This window comes from Thermobia domestica, chromosome 3, assembly GCF_964235325.1.
Source record: "Thermobia domestica chromosome 3, izTheDome1.hap1.1, whole genome shotgun sequence".
Classification (NCBI taxonomy): Eukaryota; Metazoa; Arthropoda; class Insecta; order Zygentoma; family Lepismatidae; genus Thermobia; species Thermobia domestica.
Window position 1 is genome coordinate 44,478,128 of NC_137456.1, and position 11,805 is coordinate 44,489,932.

General features: G+C 32.2%; 1 protein-coding gene across 1 annotated transcript in view; it reads right to left on the reverse strand.

The window, feature by feature from the left end:
* The window catches only part of FASN1 (Fatty acid synthase 1), a 72,680-nt gene that overhangs the window by 20,048 nt on the left and 40,827 nt on the right, over positions 1–11,805 (reverse strand). The window contains exons 14-22 of the mRNA XM_081750726.1: positions 11,312–11,456; positions 10,626–10,742; positions 10,138–10,246; positions 8,875–9,129; positions 8,023–8,199; positions 6,967–7,307; positions 4,955–5,263; positions 3,428–3,624; positions 1,127–1,375 (exon numbers count right to left, since the gene is read on the reverse strand). Coding sequence (XP_081606852.1) covers positions 1,127–1,375; positions 3,428–3,624; positions 4,955–5,263; positions 6,967–7,307; positions 8,023–8,199; positions 8,875–9,129; positions 10,138–10,246; positions 10,626–10,742; positions 11,312–11,456 — 1,899 coding nt within the window. The remainder of the gene's footprint in view (positions 1–1,126; positions 1,376–3,427; positions 3,625–4,954; positions 5,264–6,966; positions 7,308–8,022; positions 8,200–8,874; positions 9,130–10,137; positions 10,247–10,625; positions 10,743–11,311; positions 11,457–11,805) is intronic.

Here is an 11,805-nt window from a genome sequence, read left to right on the forward strand (position 1 = left end):
TATCACTGAATTGAATACCACGAATATAATTTTCAAATAAAATTAATTTGTTTTCTGTTTTGAAAATAATAGTGAAAGAAGAAAACCACAATTAAAATTTGGAGATTGCACCGTCTTAAAAGTTAGAAATACTTTGAATCCGAGTGGAAAGAATTCTCGAAATGTTATTCACACATGAGAAGATTACATGTTATTTATACCCACTGTAATTTATAGAACTTTCTAAAAAAAAACTTCTGGAGAACATTTTATCTTTTAATTTTAGTTGCATGAGTACAGATTTAGTCTGAATATTGATTTCCTTATGCACCTTACAGAAAATGCTTATCATTCTTATGGAAATTAAAACATCTTTTCTTGTTTATGGATTATTTCATTCTTTACCTATAAATGACTGTTGTTAATTCAAGTTTCATAATATTTAAAGCTTCAGATAGTTTGAAAACACCATAAAATTCATAGATAAAAATCTTAGTTCTACGATTGGACTAATTATAATATCATATTTAAGAAACTAACAAATATCTACAGATTCAGCAAATCGTTTAAACCTCGTCTTCGTTCGTATAGAACGTTTAAGGTTGGTTTAAAGGGGCAAGTTTTGCCGATAGATGGTACTACAGTCTTCGTATCTCTCCCATGTATTTTTTACCTTTCAGGAAAATTCACTATTTCTCTTACAAATTTCAACCTACAGACTTCAAACCTTTAGAAAAGGAATTTCATAATGTATCGAAAGCAATAATCCGTGCCGATTTTTTAATTTAGAATTTTCTTAATTGTTGAAATGGCTTGATTGTTGAAAAATATATCCAAACCTTTAACAATGGAACTGTTTCAACAATGAAGAAAATTCTAAATAAAAAATCGATACGGATTGTTCCCTTTAATAGGTTATGAAGTTCCTTCTCTAAAAAAATGAAGTCTCTAGGTTGAAATTTGTAAGAGAAATTGTAAATTTTCGTAAATGGTAAAAAATACATGAGAGATACGAAAACTGTAGTGACATCTATCGGCAAAACTTGTCCCTTTACACTAATCTTAAATAATATGAATAGAATTATCATTAAATCAGTTGGTATCTATTCTTTACGTGACAATTCTCTGTAAAGAAAAAGTTACATACCTGTAATATGTAAGCGGTCCTTCAATCCACCTCAAGCTCGACAGGTCACCTCTGACCATTGTGTTAATGTAAGCGTGCTCCACTTGTAGTGTTGGACTGTCTGAATAAGTGTCGAGTTGTAAATGTTTGAAACTTCCCCATGTACCATTGGCATAAACGTTCATTACGAGGTCCTTTTTCAGTTGTTCAGCATATGGAGACTTAGACAATGAGAATGCAGGAAGTTTGCTATCTTGGATGAATACACTCCTACAAATAAAAATAGAATAAAAACAGAATTTAAACTTTGGATGAAAAGTTTCCCAGTTTGCCAGAACACTTTTAAGACAAGAAAAAGATTGGTTGATAAAAAAGAAAGAAAAAAAGGCATGAAAGTTATTTAGAAATTAACAACGAAGAGAATGTTAGTTCTGAGTTGAAATATCGTAGCGTAAAATGATGATATCTTGCGATAATTATTCTATTTCCACGGCCGTGCCGTGGAAAATCAGCGCCCGGGGTGTGAGTATACGGTGGAGCCCCCATACATATATTCCAAGCAATTTTTCCTATCTTTTTTCCCTTTTTTCTCCCCCCTCCCCACGGCACGGCCGTGTCTATTTGTGAAGTCATTACAGTCTTTCTCATTTGTTTCTCGATAAGAAATTAAAGATCTGCAAAACAGTAGACTCTTCTTTATTTTGCTTAACTGAGTCGAGTGCCTACGCCATCTGTTTTCTAGCCCATTGATTTATAAGTATATTTGTTCCTTAGTCCATTGATTTACATGCATCTGTTTTTAGCCTTTTGATTTATATACGTATATTTTTACCCTATACGTATGTTTTTAGCCCATTGATTTATATGCATCTTTGTTTTTAGCCCATTGATTTATATGCATCTTTGTTTTTAGCCCATTGATTTATAAGCATCTTTGTTTTAGCCCATTGATTTATATGCATCTTTGTTTTTAGCCCATTGATTTATATGCACCTTTGTTTTTAGCCCATTGATTTATATGCATCTTTGTTTTCAGCCCATTGATTTATATGCATCTTTGTTTTCAGCCCATTGACTTGTATGCATCTTTATTTCTTAGCCTATTGATTTATATGCTTCTTTGATTCTTAGCCCATTGATTTGTATGGGGAGTTATTTTTTCGTTTTCTTTGAAATGAATTAGAATTTTAATAAAGTGATTTTAATTGATTTCTTCTTCACACCTAATTAAATGTCACTTGCTTTCCAAAAAATGAATTTGGATTATACTGGGTGTATCAAAAGTCCGGAGCCGTAGTCCAACTTCCTTTATGAATAAAGATAAGAAAAACTAGAAAAGAGAAGAAAGTTGTTTGAAATATGTAGATTTTTCAACTCAAACAGGCGAATGTTTTTTTCCAATTGCAACAGCCATTTGGACTCTACGCTGACAAGACACCCTAAATTAAATGAAAAAGCAATGGTGCCAGTTCAGCAGGCTGTTCCGTTGAGCACAAACCTATCAACAATACAATATTATTGGGAATTCGATTTGGAGTATTCTAGGTTCCTTCATACAACAATGTACACGTTCACCATGCCATTTTTGCGTGCCCTTACGTTCCGTTCGCCTAGGCTGCTGAACTGGCAACGCTGCTTTTTCATTTAATATATGTCACTTTACCAGTGTGGACTAATACGATTCCATCATTTTAGATTGAAAACCACTTATTTCCAACAACTTCATTGTTTTCCCATTTCCTCCTATGTTTACTCATACCAGAGTTGGCCCAGATTTTAGATACACCCGGTATATAATATTACTTAAATTTTATTATTAAATATTAAAATTATACATTAATTTTCATAAAGTAATAAATTTAAATAGAATCGAAAAAAAAATCAGTAAAACCAAAACATTAAAAGAATCCAGTTAATTTCAAAGAAAACAAAAATAATTCTCCTTATAAATCAGTGGACTAAGCAACAAAGATGGAACACACATTAAGAATCGTTGAACAAGAAACTCTTCATATTCAAGAAAATAAAAGAACTGCAACCATTAGTCGCTAATCAAACATAAGAATTCTCAATTGCTGGAAGATAACACAATGTATATTACCAAGTTTACGTTTTCAACTAACTACAGAATTTTGAATGTTCAATGCTACTGAAAGTTTGTAACGGAATAGAGAGTTTTTTTAAGCTTTACTCGAACAATTACTTCTGTTGCAAGTTATTTGTTATAATTTTGATGATATATATAATAAATTGTCATATGAATAAATATTGAATTCTGATACTAAGGAAACCTGCTTCGAATCATGATTATTTTTAACTCACCTGACATTGTTGCCTCCAGGCTCTTGTTTAAGACAATTGACCATTCCGACGACGCCATTGGTCTCCTCTCCCTGTGCTACCAGAATTACTTTTCTTCCTTCTGTCTCGCTTGCTTTCATCGCTGCTTTTAAGTCTTCCACCCAGCTGAAGGATTTCCCAGTTACTTGAATCACCAGGGGGTTATCCACTTCCACCGGCTAAAAGCACAACGAGATCACATTGAATTGTCTCTCTTTACTTAAGTTGAAACGTAGACGAGAATTAATAAAGGAAAAAAAAAATCACTTCTGAAAACATAATCAAGGAGACTTAACTGAAATGAGTTAGTAAACATACCTGAGACCCAAGGACCGTATAAATACTACTATTTAATCATTTAATCAATTTATAACCGCTCAGTGAATTTTCAATTTTATGACTCTTCAAGATTAGCAAGTGAAGTTTGTAGTTTCCCTTCTAAGCTTCCATATCTCTATATTACATTAATATTAAATATATATATATATATATATAAATTCACAAAGAAAAATTGATGTTTTTCTTAGTAATAGAACAGATAATCACACAATCCAAGTTAAATTTCTGAAATATGTAATGTTACAGTACAAAGCTACACTTGAACACAAAGCAAGAAGTGAATCTGTCATATGTACAGAATTGTATGATCATTTAGTCAACATCTAAAGATTATCAATAACATGAATTTCAAGAGTGAAACTTTTTGCTTTTAACAAAGCTTATAAAAAAGCGGTTACGAATCTCGAATTTGTGTGTTAAATAGTTTTGGTTGCGGACTAAGTGAAATATCAACACAATATATTACGACAAGGATACCTTTATCTCTCATTGATCGGAAGATGATACGTTCACGTTCCTTAAAATGATCGTCGCCTAATATGTTGCAAAACTTCGTTAAGAAGATTAAAGGTAAGATTCTAAATTTACATGATTTATCCATTTATTCTGCTTCTAGTTTCAAATTTTTATATATGTTGTATACTCATTATTTTTATTCTTTGTATAGATCCGTAGTGTATTGTAATTTGTTTGTATTTTTGTGGTTATATGCCAACTAAGATTATTCCCTTAAATATTCTGTACTACTATGTACGACAAGAATGATAAACCGAATAAAATGTGTTATCCAAACATTATAGTAGTTCTACGAACGATCATATTTTATAATTTGGTAGTAGGTTGACTAAAGTAAATAAAACTGATTCCTGCTATTTTAAAAAGGAAAACCTAAACATCTCATGAACTTAAGGAGCTAAACTGACGCATGATTACAGATATTCACTTACATTAATCTTGATATACGAGTATGGGTCATTTAGTAATTGCTGAAATTTTCAATGGAATCTCTAATAAAACGGAAAACTCAGGGGAGTTTTCTTAAAGCATCTACAGCAAATTCATCACATCATATAACATCCACCACGATATACCAAGATTAATCCAAGTGGAATATCTTAAAGCTAATTCATTTTATTGTAATCAATTATACTTTATTGTAAATAAGTTTACCTTCCTGAGGAGCAAGTAAACTCTGAGATCTGTCACTTGCTTGCTAACAACTTCTAATCCAAATCCCTTAACAACTCGCTCGTCTACATCAAGGCCTTCCTCTGCAAGAACAAAGCCTCCTGGTTTCAGAGAATCCAGAAGATTCCTTATCACAGTCTCATCTCCAAGAATATTAACACCAACAGCCAGATGGCAATTCTGATCAACTGGTCCATTCTTAAAGGTCTTCTCTACAATCTTCACGTCGTAATTTTCCAAGTTATTGTCGGCCAGTTTAGCAGATGATGTTGTCACTACACTTATATCAGCCTATGAGAGAGAAGAATGTGTAGAATGTCAATAAAATATATATAAAACATCTTGCATAATCTTATATATAAAGTTGGATGTATGTTTGTCAGTTATCCAAACCTACACAGGGTTTCAGTCAAATAGTCAAATTAAATTTTGAAAAGTTTGCGCAAGGCTTGGGCCGGGATTTTATCTTGTCACTTTCACTAAAATGCTTATCTTAAGCAAGGAGGCAGATTCAAAATGTACCCCTAAATTAGTATCTCATGAGCCCCTAATGTTAGGGACATGAAACTTTGTATACAAATTCATTAGCGAGCTAATCGTTACACACAAAAGTTAAAAGAATTGAAAACAATAGTTAAACAAATTACAGTAAAAATCAAGTGTTATAAATTTTTAACCCTTGATTTTAAGTTAATTATAATGTAGCATATATTTTAAAGTCCTTACAGTAGAAACATTTTCAAACTTGAATCAATTTATATCTGACGTGATATGAAAAGTATATTTCTTTCTCAGAAAGAAGTTAAGCATTTAGGTATATATTGATAAGCTATACTATAATTTTCTATTCGTTATCTAATTAATTACATAATTCTGCAATTCATTCATGTATATGCTAAACTATGATCTAAACAGAACTAGATTTCCTCTAAGAAGGATTAACAACTATATATGAAGAATCTTTCACAAACTGATAATTGTGATGATGATGAGGACTTTATTTATTTATTTTAAAAACTGCATGGATACATCAACTGAGAATTTGTTTATGTGACACTTGTTAATAAAATTTATGAAAACTAGCACTTTCAAAGAACTTTGGTAGGTAATCTTACTTGTAAGGTAATTATATGAACTACATAAGCAAATTACGTGGAATGATCACGAATTAGTTTCCTTTTTCTCTTATTTCTACAACAACAGTAATCAAACTTCTAATAGCAGTTAAGTCTTATTTTTCAAGAATGTAAACAGAAACAGCTGTAAAATGAAATGAAATCTTTGTTTTACGTCCCACAGTTATGCCGGTTAGGCTAAAGGAGACGGTGATGATGAGATATAAATGAAATGGTGGAATGAAGAAAGTGAGAGGAAAAACGAGAGAACCCCGAGAAAATCCACGAGCCACCACAAAGTCCACACGGCGCGAGCTGGGATCGAACCAGGAACCCCAAGCACCGGAGGTGAACGCTCTACCACTGAACCACCGCGCGCCCGGAAACCAGCTATGTCTCATATTCTCAGTTGGCAAGACTATGTACTTTGCATGATTCTGAATTATAGGCAGTGATATATTTAGTTGCCACTTTGGAACATACAAGAACCTAGAATGCTTTCCGTTTTTTTAAACCCATATTTTGGAGCACACTTTGTTAAGAAGAAAGGTAACTTAAAAATATTTGAATACAGTTTTATCAAATGAACGTAGGGTTATGGTTAGCGTTCTTGTTTCACAAAAGGGAGCTTTAGGTTTGAATCCAGAGCTCGCTCATCGTGATGAGTTTTATTCAGTTTCACCAGGCGAATGCCGGTACGGTATCTTAGAATGCAAGTTCTACCAGATTTACTTTCTTCTCCACTGTTATTGCTGATATGATTCTTGTGCAAACTGCCCTCGCAGGCTATTTCGAGATTTTCAATACATAAAAAAAAAAAATATATATATATGAAAGACTGATAAAACCACAAACCTGTTATTCTATGTGTTTACTTACATGTATCATTGGTTCTGAATTAAGCACCTCGGACACAATAGGTGCCAGAAGGTCGGAAGGCTCTGTGGCAGCTTCCACTACTTTCAGCTTCAGGGCCGGAGTATTTTCCAGGACAATATGGATGTTGACTTGAACAGCCAAAGTTTTTGCTTGTGATGAATCTCCACTGGCAGATACCACGAGAGGCTTCTTCGACTCGTACGGGATGAACTGGTATCTTTCGAGTTTTGGAGCTGCTTGGGTTTGTTGCCTTCTAGGAGCTAAACTTGCTTTCAGACCTCGCATTTCAACGCCACCAGCTTTCAGGATATTGATGTTCTTGTACATGTAAACTGGTACATCTATGAAATATATATATATATACATATAATTAAACGTAACAAACATAGATATTAGAACTCAAAAATTTAAAAGATTTAAAACTAACAACAATTAATCGCAAAAGGGTTTTCAATATACAAATTAGTATATTATATATAATTCTGCTAGTTTGATCTGAATTAAGCAAAAAGCTATACACAATGGAAATAAAACCTGCAATTTCATTATTATATTAAGATAAAAACTTCAATATATACGTAATATATATATATATATATTAAACAGAGTACAAGAGAATTGATGTTAAACAGTTGATAACTAAGAAGAAACTTAAGAAAATGTGTATTAGCCTGACCGTAGTGACTTAATGTCTGGGATACTGAAGTTACTGGAATTAGTTGATTGTGAATATGTCATTTCTGGCTACTTTCTTCTCCATTTAAAGGTGTGATATCTAGTTATGTTTTTTAGCTATAACTCCTAACTATGCCATTGCTTAAATTTATCACGGTTTGGCTATATCATTTTCTAACGATCACGTCTATGTTTCAACCGAAATCTGACCTTTATATAACTATTTTGTAGTTCCACAAGTTCTTAGGTAGTATAATTTGATCTGAATTAAGCAGAAACCTATGCGCTGCAGAAATTAAATACGAAGTTCCGCTAAAGACAGGTTTCATTGTTATATTTTATACAGATACAAATAATTAAAAAAAGCTTCAATATACATACCTTCATTTTCATCTAACGCCTCGACAACTTCCTTATGTTTCTTTGGGTTGATAATGGCTCTTTGGAGGCGAGTTGGAAGGTACAGCTCTCTTGCACTGTTGCCCAAAATAGAGAACTGAAGCATTGTATCCATAAAGCTCACCCAGTTGGATACCCATTGAATCTTACCGCTAATCCCTGTATGAAGTAAACAATTAAAAGTTTCATCTGTAAACATTTTCATGACATCTGGTTTGTCTAAAAATTATACCTTGCCCTATATAGATTGTCCCTCACACACTTTGTCGTACATATTTTGCTTCCAAATCATTGCAACATTATATATTATGTAACCAAATCTTCTCCAGTTTTTTTTTTTTTTTTTTTTTTTTTTTTTCCTCGTTTAGGTACGACTCAACTGATAATATGGAAATAGACGTGGCGGAAAATGATTAATGCTTGAGTGGCATATGGAACTGAAGGAATAGATACGTAACTGGATCTGTGAAAACAATATTAAGATAGCTATGGGTTGTACATTCGTGAAATTATTTATTATTCTCAAATTCAAAGACAAGTATTATCATTATGTAAAATTAGAGGATAATAAAGACAATAAAGCAGAAGTTGTATATATTCTTATAGTTCGCTTGTTGCTAATTAGTATGACAGTCAATTCTGTAATAATGAATGCCAATTAACATGCTCAAAGGTTATTTGTATTAAGGGCACATAAGCCATACCTTTGTATTAAGAGCACAGCTGACTATTTACAGCCCTAAAAGTATTATTTTCCTGAAGTAACAGATTGTAAATCCCTCAAGCTCTTTTAGTATGTTTAATCAATAATTCAAAAATAGTGAATCCACATACCTCTGTTGTCTGCTTCCACAATTCCTCTAAATATTCCTCCGTAATCATAACCGCGAAGTCTAAGCTCTTTGTAAACATCGGCTGTTTTCAGTGGTAAATCTGAGTCGTTTGGTTTCCCAGGAGGCGGAAGATCTAGAGTTTCTTTCTCGATGTCTTCTGGAACATAGATACGTCCCGAAACTGCTACTGAACCAGCTTCACAAAGTTCAAATTCTCCACTTCCATCGAAAATGTTTATTAAGAATTTTACCGTTCCTGTGAAAGAAAAACAAATTTGAAGAGTCAATGTCAAATTTAAGTAAAGGCTTCAATCTTTCAAACTTCGTATAATCAGTAACAAAAATCTGTTCTATTTATCGAAATGAGTTCATAACAGTTTGGTAGAACTCTACTGCTCTTTTTAGTTAATTCAACACTTTTTTCTTTAAAATCTTGCCCTAAACTTGCGATGTCTTCTACTTCTCCTAGCTTATTGTTCTTGCTCCAGTTTTACAATATTGTCCACAAATTAAGTTCGTTTAATTACGTTTTACACACATTCATGAAGCTATTGAACATATTTATTTACTTAAAAAAAGACCACTGAAAAAACAATAAAATGAGATTTTTTTTAATCTTTTATGTCTTCGTAATATTTTCAGGGTTCTTACTGATCTGGAGAAATCTATTTCCCTGACTTTTTCCTGTTCCTTGACCTTTGGCAGGAAATTCCCTGGCTTTCATGACAGGTGTTGGATGACGTTGATACATAAATAAGGAATAAATAATGGTGAATATTTATATGTGAGAACATGTACTCTATAGAAACAAATAGTAATCAATTGCTCACACGTACATTCCACTTACTTCCCATAATAATAGGTCTTATAATGGTTTGTATAAGCTGAAATTGGTGTACAATTAATGTTAGAAAAAATCTATTTTATAAAATTTCCCTGATTTCCAGTCTTTTTCCCTTAGCTTCCCTGAGCTGCACCATTTTCTCTAACTTTTCTGACCAGTAGGAAACCAGATTTTACACTATTGTATTTTAAAAGTAACTTTTACTGAAAGCACGTTGAAACACATCAGAATTAAGTCTACACACTGTAGAATTACGGCGAGATTATATTTAAATTCAATTAGTTTAGGAATACGGAAGGAATTTAATATGCTGGTCTACAATTTATTTTTAATTGGTTATTACGTATTCTTAATTATTTATTCCATCTTGACGAACAAAATTTCTGAAATAAATAAAACAAAAAATAAGAAATTGATTACCTTCTTTAGGCATAATGGTTGCACGATGGAACTGAACATTCTCAAATACAACCGGAAGTTCATCGTGACTTTTACCATTCAATTTAGCAAATGTCTTCCATACAAGAGTCTGAAAATATTAATAAGTACATAATTAAAATAGATTAATAATGATTATAATTTCGTTAAAGTTATGTATATTGAAATATTTATTTAGTAATAAAAACCAGAATGTTAAGTAAAACATGAGCATGTTCTATAAATGCTTAATTAAAAAAAAAAAAAAATAGTGTAATATTTGTTTTCACATTTTAAGATACTCAAACAATTTTAACAAATTAGTTAGTTCTCTTTCAAAAATGCTGTTATCTATCACAATTTACATCATTCCTCTCTATCATAATAGACAAAACTTTAGTACCAATTTCTATTGACTCATGGTGAATATACATGAAATTTAAGTATTATATACATAAAGTCATATTTACATTTCGAAATTATATCCTTACCAAATATCCAGTTGCGGGGAAAAGTACACGTCCATCAATTGTATGTCCAATGAGGTACTGATCTTGTTCTTTACTCAAGTCCACGTCTATCACACATTCTCCAGATTTTGAGCTTCCCTATATGAGAGAAAGAACCAATGTACAAGATGCTTTAATGTATTTAGGACGTAATTTACTTGATAGTAACTAATAAAAATCAGAAAGGTACCGAAATATTACTATAGTCCGCGTCACCTGAATTGGCGTGTGGCATCAGCCAATAAGCTCGCTGTAACTAAACCTTCAAGGAGGAATCTAATCATTCATAATTGTCCACAAATACGAACAAAATCAATTATGAATGATTAGATTCCTCCCTCAAGGTTTAGTAACGGCGCACTGCGAGCTTATTACACACCAATCGGGTGAAGCGGACTATAATACTGTTATTAATAATATTATGTTAGTACCAAACTGTTTTAATGTAATTTTAGATTGCTTGATGAAAAGGAATACTAAGTTTAATATATTAGTGCGAATAGAATTATCTATCGTTCAACAAAAATATGTCGTTAATTTTTACTCCATTACTATATACATAATGGTGCTTGGCATTGTGTTTCACAGCTTATCAAATACAGAATAACGAGTTCTTATCTGTTGTCTGTTTATATATATAAAAGTTGATTGTCAATCTCGAAATCTACCTTTCCACCATAATCAGCAACTGTCCACTCCATGGAGTGATCCCATTCAATCAATGGGGAAATCATAGGAGTACCTTTGGCTACAGGGAACTTCACTTCAGGATAAAAGCGATGAGTCTTGGGTTGCAGTCCGGCGTTGTAGAGTCTGTTAAAGAAAAAGTTAAGCATATCACAGTCACATGTAATACCTGGATAACCAGATTCTCTTGGTGATCCATGACACAATAACATATTTAGTAAAAAAAACAGTTTCACTCATTAAAATGCTACAATCTGAGTAATGCAATTATCAATAGGAGTATTCATAGTTGTATGTTTGGATCTTCAAGAGGCTCAAAAGATCAAGAAATAAAAATAATTTTTTAAGGAGACAAATTTAGAACTTCTTCCGAAACTTCATTCAAATACTGAAAAATCAATTGAATTGTTGATACAATAGAAATGTAATAAAATTTGATTCGTGAATGTTCATACTTCGAATAATAAAGATTAAA